This window comes from Peromyscus californicus, unplaced genomic scaffold (assembly GCF_007827085.1).
Source record: "Peromyscus californicus insignis strain IS unplaced genomic scaffold, ASM782708v3 Scaffold_3__1_contigs__length_106647218, whole genome shotgun sequence".
NCBI lineage: Eukaryota > Metazoa > Chordata > Mammalia > Rodentia > Cricetidae > Peromyscus > Peromyscus californicus.
In genome coordinates this window covers 94,625,640-94,649,281 of record NW_026294551.1, presented here as the reverse complement: position 1 = coordinate 94,649,281, position 23,642 = coordinate 94,625,640, and the positions used below count along the sequence as shown (strand labels likewise).

Genomic DNA, 23,642 nt, shown 5'->3' with positions numbered 1-23,642 from the left:
TCCTGAAGGAGCTTTACAACCTTTGCATGACTTTAGTCACAAGATGTTCCTGGCAAACCAGGAAGTCTTGCATTATTGAGTACCGCAAACAGTGCACAATAAGGGCTGAGATTGCTAAAGTGATGTGTTCCTTCAGGAAACACATAGATTAGATCAGTGGCTCTTGTGTGAGGAACTTGGCTTGCTCTCAGAACAGCTTTTGTGTAACAGTCTGTTCTGCAACTTCCCTTTTTTCCAAGTCCGTATCTTCTGGAGCAGGAGGAGGAAAGGGAGAAGGAGGGCAGGGAGGAGGAGAAGGGGAAGAAAGAAACTCTTCTCTATCATTCCTGGCCCTCCTTTCTTTATCTTCCTCTGAAACACCTCTCTCCTTCATAATTCCTAACCTGATGTCCCCTTCTGAGTTCCCTAGCTGTATATGACCTAGCCCCTTTGAACAGTTTGTTCAGTGTACCTAGTAAAATGTGATTACATGGGAGTCGCAGGCACAGTAAGGTTGGTTACATTGTTTTCTTAAAGTCAAGATAAATTTAAACAAGTTGAGTACACAGGAAGAAAGCATACTGGGTACATAGTTTTAAATGGTTGCAAAGTTGGCCAAAAGTTCAATTTCTGAAGGCCAGCTGACAAGGCATTTCCAGAAATCATTCCCACAGCCACTATGACTGAGTGGTGTCCGTATAAAGGAACCACCCAAGGAGCTCAGACCACACAGCACAGGTAAGGAAGGAGCAGCAGTCCAGCCTGGTGCAGCAGGAGAGGCCAGAGGGGAAACGGAGGATAGGTTGAGCCAGATAGAGACTGAACCATGAGGGACAGATGGAGCGGTTTGGAACATGGGGTTTCTCCAGGAGTAGCTTTAGACTTTGGGGAGCCCAGTGTGATATGACATCATGGGATCTCTTGCTAAGAGCTGAGTTGGAATGGAAGCACAGTGACATTGGGGGGTTGCAGTGTGGGCATGTGGGGGAAACCATCCCTGGGCCCTTCTGAAGCCTTTAGAGATGTGGAAAAAGAGGGTTCCCAAATGTTCCCTTGTCTCAATCTGGGGTATGGAGGTCCCTTAAATCTGGTGTCTTTTCCTCAGAGCCTTTCTGAAGTCTTGTCATCTCCCTGTGGCTCTAAGCATCAGACTTGTGCCCCAAACCCTCAGGAGCCATGCTGCTGTTGCTGACCTTGGCTGTCCTTGCTGGTGCCACCTGCAGAGCCCAGAGTGAGTACCTTACCTCCTTTGTGGCCTTCACCTCCTGTGTCCTGTCCTAGGCACAAGGGCCTCTGAGTGAGAGAGGGGCCCTGAGTGTTTTCTGCCTCACTTTCCCCAGATATACTGGGCAATAAAGTCGGCAGCTATTTCTACATTCATGGTGAAGAGCAGGGGGAAATCAAGGCCATCCGGATCTTCTATTCACTATTAAGACGCCTCAAGGGGTGAGTAGGGCTCTGGCTCCTTGGCTTCCTGTAGCACTCCCCAGTTGTGCCTGCTCCTGTGGCTTGTCTAGAACCCTCACCTGAGCTAGCCCACTCAGAGCTGGAATGCCCAGGCTAGGCCCAGACTAGACAATCCTCATGGAGGCAGGTGGAGAGGTACCTCTAACTTTGTGATTCAGAAAGGATCATAGAGGCTGAAGGGTCTCTCCTCCCATAGTTCTGGTGGTCCTAGTGCTCCTTGGAAGTCACAGGAACTGCTTACATGGCCTGAGAGATGTCCCGGCTTTCACAGGACATGAAATGACCTTCACAGGACATGAAATGATGTGCGGTTCACCCTGCCATTCTGGACTTTTGCTCTATTCTAGAAAGGCCAGCCATTCCCTAGGGACAGGCCAGAGCTTGACTGTCCTCACCAGCTTCTGCCTCATGAGGTCTGCTGTTCTCCTAGAGTGCCTCAAAGGCCTTGTGCTACTGTTGCCAAGCTTGTTAAATGCAAGCACAGTCCCCAAGGTTAATAGAATTTCAGATGTGTAGATGGAAGTTTCTCAGTCCTGCCAGGTCCTGCAGGAGCCGTTCTTATAATAATCATTCAGAGGCTTAATATTAATTGCAAACTATGTGGTCTATGGCTCAGGCTTATTGCTAGCTAGCTATTACATCTTAAATCAATCTATTTCTGTTCATCTATGTATCGCCTTGAGTCTCGTGTCTTTACTGTGTTCTGGTACATCTTGCTCTCTTGGCGGCTTGGAGCATCTCCCCTCACTCCATCTTTCTTCTCCCTGTATCTCTGCTTTGATTTCCTCCTGGCTGTAACCTGTCTTACCACAGGCCAAAGCAGTCTGTTTATTAACCAATGGTAGCAACACATATTCACAGCCTACGGAAAGACATCCCACAGCACAGATGATCAATGGATGTTCTTTTACTGTGTCTCCTGTGTAATACTGAGGTCATCTTAATCCTTTGAGAATTCAAAGTAGGTAGATAGGGAGAAGGATGGGCAGATATGGTGTTTGCTGTGCAAGTACGAGGCCCTAAGTTTGGTTCCCAGGACCTGGGTGAACGCTGAGGACAGCAGCACAAGTCTGTAAACCTAAAGCTGTGGGAGCAGAGACAGGGAGATCCTGCTGGACTCATCTGGCCAGAGTCTTACCCAAAATGCAATTCCAGGATCACTTGGAGACTCTGCCTAGGAAAAATAAGGTAGTATACCTGGAAAAATGGCAGAGAAAGTAAGAAAGAGCATTTGCTCTGCAAACACGAAGACCTGAGTTGGACTCCCAGAACCCATGTAAAAGGAAGATGGAGGGGACTGTGAGTTAAGCACTGGGGCAGCAACAGGAACATCTTAGGAGCTCTTGGGCCAGCCAGTCTAGCTGCAACACTGAACTTCCATTCAGTGAGAGACCTTGTCTCCAAGTAATAAGGCAGATAGCCAGAGAGAAAGATAGTCAGTGCCCTGCTCTAGCCTCTGCATGCTCAAAATATGCATCATAGACAGACAGATACACACACCACCACCACTACAACAACACACACACATCACCACACCACACACATCACACACAACAAACATCACATACCACATCACAATCTAACACACACACACACCACAACACCACACAAACACACCACACACACACACACACACAAGGACAGTGATCAGGAAAGACACCCAACCCCTAACTTTGGCCTCCACAACACAGGCAAACAGACATGTATACACTGCCTACACACACAATTCAGAACTGACAACATGGTTATACTTCCCCTACCACTTTTGTGGTATTGGAGGTTGAAATCAAGACATACCACTGTGTTTTGTCTATAGCCATCAATTTCGTGAGACAGGGTGTCCCTATGGATCCCAGGCTGGCATTAACCCTAGAGTCCTCGATCCTCATCCTCACAACTGCTGGAGAGTCTATGGCCATGCTTTTAAAATGCAATATTGGAGCCTGGCCTGGTGGTACAATCCTGTAATCTCAGCTACCCAGGATGCTGATGCTAGACCATATCAAATGTGAGGTCAAATTGTGCTACAGCGCCCCTCAGGGTCAACCTGGACAACTTAGTCAAACTTTTCTCAGAAAAGAATGCAGAGAGAGGGTTGGAGCCCAGCATGGTGGCTCATGTCTATAATGTCAGAACTCAGGAGGCTGAGGCAGGAGGGTTTCCACCATGAGGAAGTTCAAGGGAATCCTGGCCAAAGCGTGAGATCCTGTTTCAAATAAAGTAAAAAGGAAAGAAAGAATGGGTGGAGAAATGGTAATATAGCTTAGTGGCTTGCCTAGTACATGTGTGACCCTAGGTTCAGTCTGCAGTACCACTAAAGAAGTAAAGGCTGGCTGGACGGTGGTGGCCGTGCCTTTAATTCCAGCACTTGGGAGGAAGAGACAGGTGATTCTCTGTGAGTTCGAGTCCAGCCTGGTCTACAGATGGAGATGCAGGACAGGCACCAAAACTACACGAAGAAACCCTATCTCGAAAAATAAACAAAAAAAGTAGAAGAAGTAAAGCCTGGCCAGATGGCTCTTGCTGACACACTGACCAGAGTTGACCCTTGCAACCCACACAGTGGAAGGAGAAAACAACATTCCTACTTTGTCCTCTCACCTCCACGAAGGCCTTGGCACATGGGAGCCTGCGTGGATACACACACACACACACACACACACACACACACACACACACAAATAAATCAATAAACAATAAACCAATGTCAAAAATAAGCAAATAAACCATGCAACACAAAATCTGCTTACACTGGAAATTACTCATGATTATCTGAAATTCTAGTTTAAGTGGGTATCCTTCCGGCATTTTACCTGTGATATGATTTGGTATGCATCTTCTTGCAAGAGAAGGAAGTTCACATTAGCAATAGTTTAGAAAACTTCTTTGCTTGGTAGAACAGCTCCCAGGGCTCTCCTGTTCCCTCCTGACAACACTAGGAGAGATGAGCCTATCTCCCTGGTCTCTGCCTGTAAGGTCTGCTGACCTGAGCAGAGGGGTCTCATTGTGGCTGCTGCCTCATTTGGGTCAGACAGGGGAGGAGGCTCTAGATGGGAAACTGTGACTTGGGAAGACCCTGCAAAGGATTCAGGCTCAGAATTACCTGCAGTGATAGATCTATCCACCCAGGCACAGATACATGACCTGAGCCAGACTCTATGAGGACCTGTGAGAAGGGATGTGCGTGGAAGAGGTAGAAGGAGGAAGGACTCCAGGCTTCCATATCAGAGCTGGGCACTTCTGGAGACTGAACTGTGAACCAGGAACCAGGAGGGGGAACAGTTTTGAGAGAGAACAGGCATTCCTGAGGTTGAACACACTTGATTTGTCTCCAGCATCCAGCTGCAGTTTCAAAATCACTGGAGTAATGTTTATGGAGGCCATTCAACAAGTTATGAAGAGTTTCATCTGAAGGATGGAGAGCATGTAATAAAGGTTCATGGCAACGTGGGAATCTGCCTGAACTCCCTGACCTTCATTACCAACAAGGGGACTGAGTTTACCTTTGGAAAAAAAGTGGGCCAGTCAATTGAGGCAAGTGGAGGTCCTGACCAGCATCTACAGACTGTCAATGGCATGTACTCACTCCTCTGCCTCCGTGGGATAGGCTTCAAATGGACTCGTGGACCAGAGAAGCCTCAAAGAGAACCAACGACCATCCCTGACCGTGATAAAGAGAAAGAAGATAGCAAAGATAAAGACGAAGATGAAGATGACAACGATGATGATGATGATGATGACGATGATAATGATGATCATAATGATGATGAAGATGATGAAGATGATGATGATGATGATGATGATGATGAAGATGACCAGAAGAAAGATGAGAAGGAGTCCTAGTGAGCTCAGAGCTCAGTCTTGCATCCCCATATTGTATGACCTCCTCTCAGTTAAGCTCATCCACCTGGAGGGACCAGTGTACCAGGTGACTTGTGCTTGAGGCGACAAAGCCTCAAAGACCCTGTATCTCTGTCCAATAAACTCCGTGCATCCATATGAACCTGAGTGGTCCTTGTCACCAAATGGGATGGTTTGAAGTCCTCGAGAGCCTTCTTTACCTCTTCACTTTTTGGACCTACACCCGTGCACTGAGTTAGGGTTTACACAGAAAGACCCTTGGTCAACTCAGCAGGCCTGGGGTCCCCAGAATGAGGCCAGCATCCAGGCCCTGCCTGTCTTAAAGCAACACAGGGCCTGCAGGAAGAGCTCAATGTGTGTTGACCAAGCTGGCAGGGCCTGGCTTTGCAGTGGTCCCATGTAACTGTATTTGAGCAGGTGCCATTGTCTCCTGTTCCTCCCCAGACCCTCCCGTTCTCCAGCCACCTCTTCCCTTCCCTTCTCCTGTCCTGGTCACTATCCTCCCACACAAGCTAGGCTGCCTGTGTAAGTAGTAAGTTGTTACCACTCATTTTCATATGTGGTGCACTCAGAGTTCATAAGAGTTACAGATGAGCCGAGCAGTGGTGGCCCATGCCTTTAATCCCAGCACTCTGGAGGCAGAGGCAGGTGGATCTCTGTGAGTTCAAGGCTAGCCTGGTCTACAGAGCGATCTCCAGGACAGGAAACAAAACTACACGGAGAAACCCTGTCTTGAAAAACCAAAAAAAAAAAAAAAAAAAAAAAAAAAAAAAGAGTTACAGATGAACAGAGCAGGAGGTACTGAGCCCCTCTCTCCCTAGTTAGGAGCAGGAAAGTTCCAGGCTGTCTGCTATGTGACTGTACCCAGGGCCATTTAAGGGGCCATCTCAAACCCCAAATTATTCATCAGATAAGGCTCTGTATGCTAAATCAGTAGGACAGGAAATTGGGGATGGGCCAAGTCCTAGCCTATGGGAGAAGAGGACAGGAGTTTCCCAAGATTGGAGGACTTTAAGAAGCATTGTCCTTAGAGGCAGGACAAAGGCCTTGTGGCTGGGTTGGTGTCCCAGTCTCCCCACTGAAAGTCTTGCCTGACTACAGAAGATGACCTGTTCAGGTTCCATATTCCCCATATTAGGAGTCTTTGCTAGGGTCACCCTCATAGACTCCAGGGAGTTTCCACTGCACTAGGTTTCCACATTCCATATTCCATAGACTCCCCCTCCCAATTCCAGTCGTCTCTCTATGCACTCTCTCCCTCCACCCCACCCCTGGCTTGATCCTTCCTGTTTTCATCTCCACAATCACCTAGTTCACCTGCAAATCTATTCTATTTCCCCCTCCCAGGGAGATCAACATGACCCCCTTAAGCCCTTCTTGTAACTTAACCTCTCTGTTTCTTGGATTTTCCCATGGGTATCCTTTACTTTATAGCTAATATCTACTTATAAGTGAGTTTATACCATGTTTATCTTTCTGGTTCTGGGTTACCTCATTCAGGATGATTTTTTTCTAGTTCCATCCATTTGCCTGCAAATTTCATGATGTCTTTTTTTTTTAACTGCTGAGTACTACTCCATTGTGTAATGTGTCACATTTTCTTTATCCATTATTTGGTTGAGGCAAATCAAGGTAGTTTCCAATGTCTGGATGTTATTGATAAAGCCATAGTGAACACAGCTGGGCAAGTGTCCTTGCAGTAGAATGGAGTGTCCTCTGGGTATGTGCACAGAAGTGGCATAGCTGGGTCTTGAGGTAGATCGATTCTCAATTTTCTGAGAAACCACCATATTGATTTCCACAGCGGCTGTGAAGACTGTACTCTTGCCAGCAATGAAGAAGTGTTCCCCTTGCTCCACATCCTCTCCAGCATGGGCTGTCACTTGTATTTGTATTTTAGCCGTTCTAACAGATATAAGATGGAATAACAAAGTAGTTTTGATCTGCATTTCCATGATAGCTTAGGATGTTGAACATTTCTTCAAGTGTTTCAGCCATTTAGGAACCCCTTGGAGGGAGAGGAGGAATTGTAGAAGCCAGAGGGTTTGAGGACACCAGGAGAACACAGTTCACAGAATCATCTAAGCAGGGCTCGTGGTGGCTCCCAGAGACTGAAGTGACAATCACAGATCCTGTATGGGTCTGAGTTAGGTCCTCTTTATGAAGGTTTTGTTTTTGGTTTTGTTTTGGTTTTGGTTTTGGTTTTTGGTTTTTCAAGACAGAGTTTCTCTGTGTAGCTTTGTGCCTTTCCTGGAACTCATTCTGTAGCCCAGGCTGGCCTCAAACTCAGAGAGATTCGCCTGTCTCTGCCTCCCGAGTGCTGGGATTAAATGTGTGTGCCACCACCACCCAGCCTGCTTCTTGGTGCTCTTGTGGGACTCCTAACAGTGGGACTGGGGCTGTCTCTGGCTCTTTTGCCTTTTCTTGGGACCCTTTTCTTCCTACTGGGTGGCCTTGTTCAACCTTGATATGAGGGTTTGTTCATATTCTTGTTGTAACTTGCTGTGCTGTATTCCACTGATATCCCTGGGAGGTCAGCTCTTTTCTTAAGGGAAACATTGAAGTGATTCTGGGACAGAGGGGTGGTGGTAGGTGTTAGGGAGGGGAGTAGAGGGAGGGGAAACTGCCAGGATGTAATGTAGCTGCTGTTTTCTCCTGTCCCACCTGGGCCTGCAGACGCTCAGACTCAAATAAACACACAGAGGCTTATATTAATTAAAACTCTTTGGCCATTAGCTCAGGCTAACTACTGACTAGCTCTTACACTTAAACTCAGCCCATTTCTGTTAATCTATATGTCACCATGTATTCTGAGGCTTTACTTGTATACCATTACATGCTGCACCCTGGACTGTGGGCTAGTGTCTCACAAATCAGCCTTCCTCTCGGAATTCTCCTTGTCAGCTTATCCTGCCTATACTTCCTGTCTGGCTACTGTCTGGTCAGCATTTTATTAAACCAATATACAAAAGCATTATCCCACAACAATGTAATATGAGAGAAGAAGGTTTTCAAAGCTTGAAAATATATATATAGGTGATCTTACTTTGTTAAAATGTACCATGTAGTTGTATGGTGATGGGCCATGCCTTTAAACCTAGAACCCAGGAGGCAAAGGCAGGTGGATTCTGTGAGTTTGAGGTCAGCCTGGTCTACAGAATGAGTTCCAGGACAGCCAGTCCTATACAGAGAAAAGAACTAAAAAAATGTACCATATATATACTTTGGAACCAATGCTTGTTTAAAGAAATGAAATAATAATAGTGTAAATGAGATAAAAGTTCTTTAAAGAGATAGGTAAAATATATTTTTAATAAATAAAAATGAATTTTATATAATAAAATTATATTTTACCCCCGAGCCTGAAAATCAAAGATGAAAATAAAACTAAGAAAAGTTAAAGCTAAAAGCTAAGCTCAGAAGATCTGAGTGAGTTGTGCAAGGTTTCTGGAAAATGACCTAAGGATGGTCTGTGTTTATGATAAAATTTCTATGATTATACTTGTCCACTTGTGGTAATATTAACAGAGTCTTTTGTTTTGTTTTGTTTTGTCTTTGAAAGAAGTTTTCTCTGTGTAACAGCTCTGGCTGTCCTGGAACTCACTCTATAGACCAGGCTGGCCTCAAACTCACAGAGATCTGCCAGCCTCTGTGAGTCTAGGATTAAAGGTTTGTACCACCATAGCCCAATGACAAAGAGTCTTAAAAGACAATGAATATAAATCTAATCAATATAATATCTTGCATTTTTGTCAATCTTTCTGTTTGTTTTGTTGAGACAAGGTTACCCTATATAGCCCTGGCTGTCCTAGAACTCACTACATATACCAAGATGGCCTCAATTTCAAAGAGATCCACCTGCCTCTGCTTCTTGAGTGCTGGAATTAATATGTGTGCCACAACACCTGGCCTTGTTTTTTGTTAACTATATTTGACTTTAACCACTTGGGGAAATTGAGTCATAACAAAATAAGAATGTAGTGGTTTGAATGAAAATGTCCCTCAAGGTGTGGCCTTGTTGGAGGAAGTATGTCACTGTGGGTGGGCTTTGGAGTTTCAGAAGCTGAAGCCAGGCCCAGTGTCTCTCTCTCTTCCTGCTGCCTGCCCATCCAGATGTAGAACTCTCAGCTCCTTCTCTAGCACCGTTTCTGCCTGATGTTGCCATGTTTCCTACCATGACAATAATGGACTAAACCTCTGGACTGTTAGACAGCCCCAATGAAATGTTTTCCTTATAAGAGTTATTGTGGTCATGACGTCTCTTCACAGCAATACAAACCTAAATTAAGACAAAGAGTTTCTTTAAATTTTTTTAAAGTTTTTATAAGTTTAGGTGTGTGAGTGGTTTGCTTGCCCATTTATATGTGCACTGTATGTGTGCCTGGTGCCTCCAGAAGCCAGAAGAAGGTGTCAGAAGCCCCAGAACTGGAGTTACTGATGGTTGTGAACCACTGTGTTGGTGCTGGAAGCCAAACCAAGTCTCAACTTGTTTCTCCTTCAGGTTGAGTCTGGTGGCCAGGACTTTTCAAAACTCAAGTTTTGTGTGTGGCTCCATCTTGAAGTATTTCTTGATCTCCCAATACTGCCCCCAACTTACTCTTAGTCAAAGGACCCAGGATCCAGAAACCCAGAGATGGTTCCCTCTTGCCTCTGGCTCACTTCACATGTTGGAAGATATTTGAATATTTAATTTTTTTAACATTTTAATATGTGTAGGTGTGTGACTGCATGTGGGTATGTGCACCCTGGAGCTGGAGTTACAGACAGTACTGAGCCACTTGACTTGGGTGTTGGGAGCTGAACTTGGGTCTTCTAGAGGAAGAACTGTAAGTGCTCTGAACTACTTAGCCATCTCTCTAGCACTTGGGAGGCAGAGCAGGTGGATCTCTGTGAGCACATGGATGCTGGGGACTAAACAGGTCCTCTGCAAGAGCAGCCAGTGCTCGTGTCCACGGAGCCAACACTTCAGCCCTTCTGTTTTCTGTCTCTCTTTCTCTCTTTCTCTCCTCATGCCTCCCCATTTCCTTCCTTCCTTTCTTTTCTTCTTTCTCTCAGTTTAAAAGAAATAAAATTTTGAAACAGGCAGACATATACCCAGGCAAAACACACGTGCATGTAAAAAATAAAAATTAACAAATATTTTTTAAACTGCTAAACATAAACATGTTTAAAAATTTTTGGAGGCAAAGTTCCTTAGCCAGGTTGTGAACTCTGAGTCCTTCCTCAGTGTCCCAAGTAGCTTGGATTACAGGCCTGTGACACCTAGACCAGCTTATTTCATTTTAGATGCTTATCAAAGGTTCTAGTAGCCTGGAATTGGTGGACAAAAGTCAGGGAATACATTTAACTGGGGTGGAAAAAATTCCTTTGTAGTTGGAGTTTTTTTTTTCCAGGTCCTGTCCACTTACAAAATAAACACAGAGATGCTTATATTATTTAAAAACTGTATGGCCATGGCAGGCTTCTTGCTAACTGTTCTTATATCTTAAATTATCCCATTTCTATAAATCTATACCTTGCCATGTGGCTCGTGGCTTACCGTCATCTTTACATGCTGTTTGTCATGGCGGCAGCTGGCAGTGTCTCTCCCACTCAGCCTTCCACTTCTCAGAATTCTCCTCTCTCCTTGTCCAGCCTATACTTCCTGCCTGGCCACTGGCCAATCAGTGTTTTATTTATACAGAACGATATCCACAGCATTCCTTTTATTTGGATCACCCCCTTCTGAAAACTTCCCTTGATGTTAACGTCATATTACACACCTCGCAAAGACGGCCATATCTGTCACAGCTGCATGGGCATCTTCAAATTTACACTCATTGACTTAAAATACATGATTCCCATTAACTTACCTGGGAGGTATTATATCTAAAATGGGGTATCTAGGAGACTCATTTTTTAAAAATTCTGTAAACTGTGTACCTGCCACTTTGCAGAGAGAGAGAGAGAGGAAGCCATGGGAATTGGCTGGAGACCTCCCCTGATCATGGCTGTAGTCCACTTAGCTGCTGACTAGCACTGGTGTTGGTGAACTCCTCAGCTTGGCTTGATGAAACTTACTTTCTATGGTAAGCAGGCTTGCAATTCTTCCTTGTAGACCAGCTAGGGCTATGTGAGACCCTGTCTCTCTTATTCATTCATTCATTCATTCATTCATTCATTCATTCATTCATTTATTCATGACTAATAACTAAATAAATGCAAGCTAAATATATTGCTCAGTGCTATAGTACTTGCTAAGCATTCATGAGGCCTTAGATTTAATCCCCAACTGCTTAGGAGATGCATTTCAGGCAGCTTAGCTTTATGAGGGAGGATAGTGACCAGGACAGGGAAGGGAAGGGAAGAGGTGGCTGGAGAACGGGAGGGTCTGGAGAGGAACAAGAGACAATGGCACCTGCTCAAATACAGTTACATGGGACCACTGCAAAGCCAGGCCCTGCCAGCTTGGTCAACACACATTGAGCTCTTCCTGCAGACCCCGAGTTGCTTTGAGACAGGCAGTGGCTGGATGCTGGCCTCCTTCTGGGGACCTCAGGCCTGCTGAGTTGACCAAGGGTCTTTCTGTGTAAACCCTAACTCAGTGCACGGGTGTAGGTCCAAAAAGTGGAGAGGTACAGTGCTGCAGGCGGCAGGAATATATCATAAGAACTCAGCTGTTTATGGCAAAGTCACTACCTGGAGGATTCAGGGAATTCCTCCAGAGGAAGCCAAATCCCAAGGAGTTTTTGGTGTTACTTGGCTTGTTATATATCAGCTGTCTTCTGCTATGAAAATCATGTGTGCCTTCATAGTTTTCCCAATTGGCTTTTCCCTAAGAAGGGCTAACAGTGTGGACTGATCACTCTCTGGACATACACATTCCAGGTATTTGGAGAACAGCCTTGGGAAAGGCTTTCTCTGGAATCAGATATCTCCCTTGGCCACTTTCAAGGAAATATCACCCAGGTGGGCGCCCAACTTCCGAGGATAACAATGATAACAGCCCACGCGCAAGTCTCCTGACTTAAATTCCACAAGGAGACACCGCCTAGGAGAGGTGGACGTTAAGCAATTGCTTTACACAATTTAGCTCGGACCCTCCCTTTATATACCGGGACTTGCAGGGCACAGGACGGAAAAGAGAAAAGAGAATGAAAGAACTAGATGGGTAGGAACTTGAGAGGATCAAACTGAGATTGGGAATTGCCACGGACTGGCCCATCGGGGATACCACGACTGTAGGAGGACCAGGGCTTGGGTAGCCAGGGAGGCAAGGATTCGGCAAATGACAGACAGACAACACACTCAGAAGTGGTTTGAATCTGCTGCAATTTTGCTTCTGCAAATCAGTAGTTTATATACAGAAAAGAAAACTATCAAGTCATACAGGAATCAACAAGAGCTTGGCAATAATTCAATTACATCATCTTTTTAAAAAAGCAAGCGCACAATTATTAATCAGCGCTAGACATATCCCTTCACCCACAAGAACTTTATGACCCAAAGGGCAGTTTGTGTTTTTTAAACTTAGTGCAGTCCCTAGTGTAGACTTCTTTGCGGTTGCAGCTGTGTCCTTCATCTTATCTAGTTTATTATGCACTTCTACTTTTCTGGTTCTCATGACCCACTTAGCCAATTTGGATGCTGCAGACCCTCTCTAAGTCTTTCTTCAGTTTTTCACCATATATCTCTTCTAATATAAAACCTTTTTACCTGTTGGAATATGGACTCTTATACTTTTACGCCTGTAAGGGGAAAGAGTTCTGCTGTAGTCCTTAAGTTTCCCATGCTGAACTTCCTCAACAGAGGGGCCCACCATCTGCCTCCTATGAGATAACGTTTTCTGCCATAAATCACTTTAGTTGGGATTCCTAAAGGATTCTTAGTGGGTGAGTGTTCATTCCCTAGAAGTGCCTGAACTATTATACTTTCCTTATCTAGCGGCTTGAGGTCTTAAAAAATAGCTCATTCTGCTATATTTAATTAAGATCCATGTCCAGCTACCCCTTTACTCCATAGTTCACAACCCAAGCATTCATTAATTTTTGCTGTGCTTTATAGATTAATTAGAACATCATCAAAAAACAGTTCTACAGAACCCATAGCCCAGGTGGTGGTGGTGGTGGTGGTGTGTGTCTTTCTCTCTGACTGTCTGTGATTCATGTTTTTGATCCTGTAGAGGCTAGAGCAGGGCACTGACTATCTTTCTCTCTGCCTTATTGCTTGGAGACAGTGTTGCAGCTAGACTGGCTGGCCCAAGAGCTCCTGAGATGTTCCTGTTGCTGCCCCAGTGCTTAACTCACAGTCCCCTCCATCTTCCTTTTGCATGGGTTCTGGGGATCCAAACTCAGGTCTTCGTGTTTGCAGAGCAAATGCTCTTTCTTACTTTCTCTGCCATTTTCCCAGGTATACCATTTTATTTTTCTTAGGCAGAATCTTCAAGTGACCCTGGAATTGCATTTTGGGTAAGACTCTTGCCAGCCAGAGCAAGCAAGCCTGAACTCTATTGAATCAGAATAGACTTCAGATTCAAACTGGGAAACTAAGTCAGTTGTGGGTTCCTCCTTTTTAAGTTATTTTAAGACTCCATTGAGTCCTTAGATGACTGTGCCTGTCTTTGGTGTTTCCTTACCACACTCCAATCTTACCCATCATGGGAGCATGAGTTCCATCATTCATGTACTGTCTTAGGTTGAAAGGGGGCAAAAAAAACTTACCTGTCTTTGGTTGTCATCCTCTGGTATCATAAGTCAGGGGAATATGTGGAGTTTTACTCCATGAAGTTCTGAGCCCAATTTTCATAGCAAGTTTGTAATCAGCTTGAAAACCATAGGCAAACAGATTAATCCTATTAAGACATATATCCCAATAATTATAATGTAACTTGAGAGTGAAGTAAATGATTAGCATGATGGAATAACCTTTTTAAATTGTTCCAACATTTTTCAGCTGTTTTAGCCATATCAAAATCTATTTTAGCCTTTTTTATTTTTGTAATTTCTTGATGCAATTTAGCCAAATCTCAAGATTCATTATAATCGTGCCAACTTCCTTTAATATGTGCCTTAACACTTTCCCATCCAACAACATTTTCATTATATATAGAAGATGAAATATAATTCCATTCATTATTAGCATTTTAAATGTATTCCAGTTTTAGGCTTTGGAGCTCATCTCCCTAAAATTGTGCCATCTCATATACGGCATTCAATTTATGTTCCATTCTTATATCTATATCTTTTTGTGTTTTTAATGTCATAGAAACATTCTTAGATAACTGATTAACAAAACCCACTGTCTGAATGGACTGAGACAAAGCCTTAATAGTACATAGTAGAAACAATCATAGTAGTAACCAGCATGGTAACAAGGGCTGCAATTTCTGCTATAACTAATCCAACAGCATGCTCTTATCTATCTAAAGCTTTTTAAATCATTTGTAACCATTTATCATCAAATCATGGATCATTTATATATATTGTCTTTATTATAAAAGAAGGTTGTTTTAACATTATTATATGAGTATGATTATCTATTTGAGAAATATAATTAGTCAAAATGCAATTAAAACATGATATAGTAAACATAGAACTATTTATAAAAGTGTTTACCTCTCCAACTACAAGGACATAGGGCAATATAATATAAGCTAAAACAGTCTCAATCAAAGGACAAACAGGTTTTTTGTTTGGTTGGTTTTTGTTTGGTTTTTGGAGACAGGGTTTCTCTGTATAGTTTTGGTGCCTGTCCTGGATCTCACTCTATATAACAGGCTGGCCTCAAACTCACAGAGATCCATCTGGCTCTGCCTCCCTAGTGCTAGGATTAAAGGCATGCACCACTGCTGCCTGGTGACAAACGTGTTTTGGTGAACTGGAATGCCCTGCCATTGTCCCCATGGCAGGAGCAAGTTTCCAACATAAGTTTGTGAAAATCCTGTACTGGAATACCAAATTCCAGCTGACAGTCCCAAGATTCAGCTGTAGACATAGAATAAGAGTCATTATAATCATCTTGATTTCCAGACCAGTCAAGAATATATTGTTGTGTCCCTGTGATGTTGTATTTTAAAGGAACAATGCCTGTACATCTCTGCCATAACAAAGTTCTATTAAAGTCTCATAATTCTTTTGTGCATGGAGGAAATCATTGAAGGGGTGAAATATTACTTCCCCAATTACTTTGGGGAAGCAATAACTTTGTATAGCTAGTACATAGTTTATCATGCCCCATTATTTGTTTTGAAAACTTTCCAAGACATCCATCTAAAGTAGTATTTCTTTTGCAAAACATAAATGAATTCTTTTATCATATCCAAAATAACAAAAATTTTGAGCAATCAGGAATTCTTGAATGGCAAGTTGATCTAATCACCGGGTATCATTGACTGTGACCACAATCTCCCTTCCTTCCCAAATCACAGGATGTAACACAGGAGGATCAGAAATATAGGGCCAGTAGGTCTCATCACTCTGGCACCTCTGGATGACCATCAGCAACATCAGGACCAGCATTTCTCTGTTTCATATATCATATTAAACGCTCAGGCAGCCAATGAGCTTCATTTTCTTCCTGTGAAAACACATAAACATGCTCTCATCTCCATATTAAAACAGGGTTGGGCCCCTTCATTGATTAAGATAAAAAAAAGTGCTACTAATCTCAAATGTTTCACATTGATTCAGGTTTTTATATCTTCATGCAAGTTATTATGATATATGCATATATATTTATATGATTCTATTTTTTTTTGAAATGTTATACCTATACAATGTTCTAAACTGCTGGAAAGAAACCACAAGAAAAAGGACTTTGATGAAAATTTGCATGTATTCTAAAAAGCAAGAGAAGTCAAAAGACTAAAATTAAAAAAAATTGTTTATGTCTAGCTGATCCAAAAGAACATAGAAAAAAGCCTAGCCTAAAGATTCATAAACATTACAGAAGGCCAAAGTAGTTACGAACTATACTAACTTCAAAGAAAAACTATAAGATATGTTGGAGATTTAACCATATTAGGTTAATTCTGGTTGGTATTTAATTTAAAAAATAGCTGAAGATTCTGCCTTTTCAATATTTAGAATATATATTATATCCCCCAAAAAGCTAAAGCCTCAAAAATTAAAGATAAAAAGATAGGTTGAAAACTTTAAAAAATTTTCAGAATCTATTAGGTGATATTCAATTTTTTCAATCTTATTTAAAAATTATCTACTCATGATTTAGAACCTTTAAGGGATATTTTAACAAGAGATAATGATCCTAATTGACCTAGACAATTAACTAAAAAAAAAGACAGTTTTTTCACAGGTTGAAAATGCTATTCAGTATCAACAAATACATTACATCGATTGTGATCAGCCTTGACAAACATATATTCTACCCCCTAGACTTACTCCTACCACATTTTTATGACAAAACGGTCCTCTTTTATGATTACATCTTTCTGTTTTACCAGTTAAAATATTAAATTCATATTAAGAACCTGTAACATGTCTAGTACAAAAGAGTCAAATTATATCTAAAAAATATTTTGGAAAAGAGCCTAAGATTATTAATATGCCTTTCACTCAACAACAAATTGATTGGCTATTTCAAAATAATGATTCTTGAGCAATTGCTTTTGTTCAAGTTTTAGGGCAAATTGATAATTATTTTCCTGCTGGTAAATTATTACACTTTGCACAGATACATTCTTTAATTTTCCCTAAAATAATAATACAAATTCCAATAAAAGATGCTGCTTTGATTTCTACTAATGGCTCATCTAATGGAAAATCAGCCTATGTAATCAATAAAAAAGGATATACAATCTAGACTACCACTGCTTCAACTCAAATATTAAAAAAGGAGGAATTGTGGGAGCCCACAGTGACTCAGTTTCCCAGTTTGAATCTGAAGTCTATTCTGAGTCATTGGAGTTCAGGCTTGCTTGCTCCAGGGCTGTGAGAAAGTCCTGATTAGCCCATGGGAAGGAACACACTGTCTAGCTAGACACAGGCTGCTGCTGCTGGCCTCAGGCTGCTGACATCCAGCTGGGAGGTACATCAAGATAGAAAATGAAACTGCCTGCTCCTTGACCCAAGGACAGGGTAGGTAATGGTGGAAAGCCTGTGCTATGCACTGTTCTACTTCTGCCCTTCAAGTTTGTATATAAGCTGGCTGTAAACTCAACTCAGGCACTGTCTGGCATTGACTGGCCATCCTCTTGACTCTGTTCTATCTTCTTCACTGTCTCCACAATCTGCAGGCCTCCACACTGCTGCCTGGTCAACTTGTTGCCTGGCTCTGACACTGATCTAGGCAAAGGACCTCTGGAGGTGAGGAATTGGCTCTAGCTCTCTCTTAATGCCTTCCCTTTTGTCTCCCTTTCTTCAGAGACACAAGGCAATCAGATGTTAAGAGCAGGGTGGAAATCCAGGACATCATCAGGGGTGAGTAGGGTTATGGCTCCTGGGCTTCCTTAGCATGCCCTGGCTGTGCCAACTCCTGTGGCTTATCTACTTAGAAGATTCATTGATCTTCCTTACCCATGTCTCTTGCTCTTCACTTTGGTATGAGCTAACCCACTCAGGGCTAGAATGACCAGGCTTGGGAAGGGCTGAAACCATCATCTTGCAGGAAACCTTGCCAAGGGCAGAACTGTGGAGGTCCCACAGGTACTATAGTTAAGTGGTGTCAGGGTATAAAGGAACCACCCAAGGAGCTCAGACCACACAGCACAGGTAAGGAAGGAGCAGCAGTCCAGCCTGGTGCAGCAGGAGAAGACAGAGTGGAAACAGAGAATGGATTGAGTCAGATAGAGACTGAACCATGAGGGACAGATGGAGCGGTTTGGAACATGGAGTTTCTCCAGGAGTAGCTTTAGACTTTGGGCAGCCCAGTGTGATATGACATCATGGGATCTCTTGCTAAGAGCTGAGTTGGAATGGAAGCACAGTGACATTGGGGGGTTGCAGTGTGGGCATGTGGGGGAAACCATCCCTGGGCCCTTCTGAAGCCTTTAGAGATGTGGAAAAAGAGGGTTCCCAAATGTTCCCTTGTCTCAATCTGGGGTATGGAGGTCCCTTAAATCTGGTGTCTTTTCCTCAGAGCCTTTCTGAAGTCTTGTCATCTCCCTGTGTCTCTAAGCATCAGACTTGTGCCCCAAACCCTCAGGAGCCATGCTGCTGTTGCTGACTTTGGCTGTCCTTGCTGGTGCCACCTGCAGAGCCCAGAGTGAGTACCTTACCTCCTTTGTGGCCTTCACCTCCTGTGACCTGTTCAAAGAAGAAGGGGCCCTGAGTGTTTTCTGTCTCACTTTCCCCAGATATACTGGGCAATACAATCGGCAGCTATTTCTACATTCATGGTGAAGAGCAGGGGGAAATCAAGGCCATCCGGATCTTCTATTCACTATTAAGACGCCTCAAGGGGTGAGAAGGGTTCTAGCTCCTTGGCTTCCTGTAGCACTCCCCAGTTGTGCCTGCTCCTGTGGCTTGTCTAGAACCCTCACCTGAGCTAGCCCACTCAGAGCTGGAATGCCCAGGCTAGGCCCAGACTAGACAATCCTCATGGAGGCAGGTGGAGAGGTACCTCTAACTTTGTGATTCAGAAAGGATCATAGAGACTGAAGGGTCTCTCCTCCCATAGTTCTGGTGGTCCTAGTGCTCCTTGGAAGTCACAGGAACTGCTTACATGGCCTGAGAGATGTCCTGGCTTTCACAGGACATGAAATGACCTTCACAGGACATGAAATCATGTGCGGTTCACCCTGCCATTCTGGACTTTTGCTCTGCTCTAGAAAGGCCAGCCATTCCCTAGGGACAGGCCAGAGCTTGACTGTCCTCACCAGCTTCTGCCTCATGAGGTCTGCTGTTCTCCTAGAGTGCCTCAAAGGCCTTGTGCTACTGTTGCCAAGCTTGTTAAATGCAAGCACAGTCCCCAAGGTTAATAGAATTTCAGATGTGTAGATGGAAGTTTCTCAGTCCTGCCAGGTCCTGCAGGAGCCGTTCTTATAATAATCATTCAGAGGCTTTACATTAATTACAAACTGTTTGGTCAATGGCTCAGGCTTATTGCTAGCCAGCTATTACATCTTAAATCAACCCATTTCTATTCATCTATGTAGCGCCATGAATCTCGTGTCTTTACTGTGTTCTGGTACATCTTGCTCCCTTGGCGGCTTGGAGCATCTCCCCTCACTCCATCTTTCTTCTCCCTGTATCTCTGCTTTGATTTCCTCCTGGCTGTAACCTGTCTTACCACAGGCCAAAGCAGTCTGTTTATTAACCAATGGTAGCAACACATATTCACAGCCTACGGAAAGACATCCCACAGCACAGATGATCAATGGATGTTCTTTTACTGTGTCTCCTGTGTAATATTGAGGTCATCTTAATCCTTTGAGAATTCAAAGTAGGTAGATAGGGAGAAGGATGGGCAGATATGGTGTTTGCTGTGCAAGTACGAGGCCCTAAGTTTGTGTCCCCAGGACCCATGTGAAAGCTAAGAACTGCAGCACAAGTCTGTAAACCTAAAGCTGTGGGAGGAGAGACAGGGAGATCCTGCTGGACTCATCTGGCCAGAGTCCTACCCAAAATGCAATTTCAGGGTCACTTGGAGACTCTGCCTAGGAAAAATAAGGTAGTATACCTGGAAAAATGGCAGAGAAAGTAAGAAAGAGCATTTGCTCTGCAAACACGAAGACCTGAGTTGGATTCCCAGAACCCATGTAAAAGGAAGATGGAGGGACTGTGAGTTAAGCACTGGGGCAGCAACAGGAACATCTCAGGAGCTCTTGGACTGTCAGTCTAGCTGCAACACTGAACTTCCGTTCAGTGAGAAACCTTGTCTCCAAGCAATAAGGCAGATAGCCAGAGAGAAAGATAGTCAGTGCCCTGCTCTAGCCACTGCATGTTCAAAACATGCATCACAGACAGACAGACAATCAAACAGAGACAGACAGACAGACACACACACAGTCACATGCAAAAAATAAATAATAAATCAATGTCAAAAAATGAGGAAATGAACCATACAACACAAAATCTACTTGCACTGGAAAATACTCATGATCATCTGAAATTCTTGTTGCATTGGATATCCTTCCCTCCTTTTATCTGGAATCTGATTTTGTATGCCTTTTATATTGCAAGAGAAGGAAGTTGGCATTAGCAATAATGTAGAAGAATTCTTTGCTTGGTAGAACAGCTCCCAGGGCTCTCCTGTTCCCTCCTGACAACACTAGGAGAGATGAGCCTGTCTCCCTGGTCTCTGCCTGTAAGGTCTGCTGACCTGAGCAGAGGGGTCTCATTGTGGCTGCTGCCTCATTTGGGCCAGACAGGGGAGGAGGCTCCAGATGGGAGACTGTGACTTGGGCAGACCTGCAACGGATTCAGGTTCAGAATGTCCTGCAGTGGTAGATCTAGCCACCCAGGCACAGATACATGACCTGAGCTAGACTCTATGAGGACCTGTGAGAAGAGATGTGTGTCAAAGAGGCACAGGAGGGATTCCAGGCTTCCATATCAGAGCTGGGCACTTCTGGAGACTAAACTGTGTGAACTAGGAGGGGGAACAGTTTTGAGAAAGAACAGGAATTCTTGAGGTTGCACTGACTTGATTTCTCTCCAGCATCCAGCTGCAGTTTCAGAATCACTGGAGTGATGTTTATTGAGGCCATTCAACAAGTTATGAAGAGTTTCTTCTGAAGGATGGCGAGCATATCATAAAGGTGCATGGCAACGTGGGAATCTCCCTAACATCCCTGACCTTCACTACCAATCAGGGGACTCAGTTTTCCTTTGGTATAAAACAGGGTTGTCCAATTGAAGAGAGTGGAGGTCCAGACCAGTGTCTACAGACTGTCAGTGGCGTGCACTCACCCATCTGTCTCCAAGGGATAGGCTTGAAATGGACTAATAACCCAGAGAAGCCTCAAAGAGGACCAATGCCTGTCCCTGACAGTGACAATGAGAGGGAAGGTAAAAAAGTTAAAGACAAAGGCAAACGTGAAAAAAAAAAAGATACAATGATGATAATGATGATTAGCAGAAGGAAGATGAGTAAGATTAGTAGTGAGCTCAGATATCAGTCCTGCATCTCCACATTTTATGACCTCCTCTCAGCCAAGCTCACCCACCTTGAGGGACCAATGTACTAGGTGACCCTGGGCTGGAGGAGGAAAAGCCCAAATGGCCCTGTATCTCTGTGTCCAATAAACTTTGTGCATCCGTATGAGCCTGAGTGGTCCTTGTCACCAAATGGGATGGTTTGAGATCCCCCAGAGCCTCCTTTACCTCCCCAGTTTTTGGACCTACACCCGTGCACTGAGTTAAGGTTTACACAGAAAGACCCTTGGTCAACTCAGCAGGCCTGAGGTCCCCAGAATGAGGCCAGCATCCAGCCCCTGCCTGTCTCAAAGCAACACAGGGCCTGCAGGAAGAGCTCAATGTGTGTTGACCAAGCTGGCAGGGCCTGGCTTTGCAGTGGTCCCATGTAACTGTATTTGAGCAGGTGCCATTGTCTCCTGTTCCTCTCCAGACCCTCCCGTTCTCCAGCCACCTCTTCCCTTCCCTTCTCCTGTCCTGGTCACTATCCTTCCTCATAAAGCTAGGCTGCCTGAAATGCATCTCCTAAGCAGTTGGGGATTAAATCTAAGGCCTCATGAATGCTCGGCAAGTACTCTAGCACTGAACCGTATTCTTAGCTTGCACTTATTTTTTTTAGTGTTCATGAATGAATGAATGATACTTATATATATGCAAGCAAAACACACATCTAAACTAATAGAAACTTTAAAAAAATTTAAAGAAACTCTTTGTCTTAATTAAGGTTTGTTTGTATTGCTGTGAAGAGACATCTCATCCACAATAACTCTTATAAGGAAAACATTTCATTGGGGCTGTCTAACAGTCCAGAGGTTTAGTCCATTATTGTCATAGTAGGAAACATGGCAACATCAGGCAGAAACGGTGCTAGAGAAGGAGCTGAGAGTTCTACATCTGGATGGGCAGGCAGCAGGAAGAGAGAGAGACACTGGGCCTGGCTTCAGCTTCTGAAACTCCAAAGCCCACCCACAGTGACCTACTTCCTCCAACAAGGCCACACCTTGAGGGACATTTTCATTCAAACCACTACATTCTTATTTTGTTATGACTCAATTTCCCCAAGTGGTTAAAGTCAAATATAGTTAACAAAAAACATGGCCAGGTGTTTTGGCACACACCTTAATCCTAGCACTCAAGAAGCAGAGGCAGGTTGATCTCTTTGAATTTGAGGCCATCTTGGTATATGTAGTGAGTTCTAGGACAGTCAGGGCTATATAGGGTAACCTTGTCTCAAAAAAACAAACAGAAAGATTGACAAAAATGCAAGATATTATATTGATTAGACTTATATTTATTGTCTTTTAAGATCTATATCATTGGGCTGTGGTGGTACACACCATTAATTTCAGACTCACAGAGGTTGGCAGATCTCTGTGAGTTTGAGGCCAGCCTGGTCTACAGAGTGAGTTCCAGGATGGCCAGAGCTGTTACACAGAGAAAACTTCTCTCAAAAACAAAACAAAACAAAAAAAAGCAAAAGACTCTGTCAATATTACCACAAGTGGACATGTATAATCTTAGAAATTTTATCATAAACACAGACCATTCTTATGTCATTTTCCAGAAACCTTGCACAACTCACTCAGATCTTCTGAGCTTAGCTTTTAGCTTTAAGCTTTTCTTAGTATTATTTTCATCTTTGATTTTTAGTCTCTTGAAAAATCTTATTATATAAAATTCATTTTGTGTGTTTATTTAGGGCTCAGTGCCTGCAGGCCCAGGTGGACCAGAGTAATCTCCATCGACATTATATCCTGGCAGTTTCCCCTCCCTCCACTCCCCTCCCTAACACCTACCACCAGATTCACTTCTCTGTTTCCCTTCAGAAAAGAGCTGACCTCCCAGGGATATCAGTGGAGTACAGCACAGCGAGTTACAACAAGATTAGGAACAAACGCTCATATCAAGGCTGGACAAGGCCACCCAGTAGGAGGAAAAGGGTCCCAAGAACAGGCAAAAGAGCCAGAGACAGCCCCACTCCCACTGTTAGGAGTCCCACAAGAGCACCAAGAAGCAGGCTGGGTGGTGGTGAAACACACATTTAACCCCAGCACTCGGGAGGTGGAGGCAGGTGAATCTCTGTGAGTTCGAGGCCAGCCTGGGCTACAGAATGAGTTCCAGGAAAGGTACAAAGCTACACAGAGAAACTCTGTCTTGAAAAACCAAACCAAAACAAAACAAAAAAAAACCAAAAAAAACAATAAAAAAACCCAAACCAAATAAAAACATACATAAAGAAGACCTAGCTCAGACCCATACAGG

At 43.7% G+C, this 23,642-nt stretch overlaps 1 protein-coding gene across 1 annotated transcript; it reads left to right on the top strand.

The window, feature by feature from the left end:
* The first annotated feature begins 1,155 nt into the window (after nucleotides 1-1,155).
* On the top strand, nucleotides 1,156-18,708 carry LOC128122637 (prostatic spermine-binding protein-like). Its single transcript, XM_052758266.1, has 5 exons — nucleotides 1,156-1,210; nucleotides 1,320-1,425; nucleotides 4,782-5,113; nucleotides 18,448-18,507; nucleotides 18,599-18,708. The coding sequence occupies exons 1-5, from the start codon at nucleotides 1,156-1,158 to the stop codon at nucleotides 18,706-18,708; spliced, it is 663 nt and encodes a 220-aa protein (XP_052614226.1).
* The last annotated feature ends 4,934 nt before the right edge of the window (nucleotides 18,709-23,642 follow it).

Bases quoted from the DNA above. Each gene is read 5' to 3' on its own strand.
- LOC128122637 (XM_052758266.1), top strand. From the start codon at position 1,156: ATGCTGCTGTTGCTGACCTTGGCTGTCCTTGCTGGTGCCACCTGCAGA. The intron at 1,211-1,319 runs GTGAGTACCTTA...CACTTTCCCCAG, and splicing joins TGCCACCTGCAGAGCCCAGA to ATATACTGGGCAATAAAGTC. The intron at 18,508-18,598 runs GTGAGTACCTTA...CACTTTCCCCAG, and splicing joins TGCCACCTGCAGAGCCCAGA to ATATACTGGGCAATACAATC.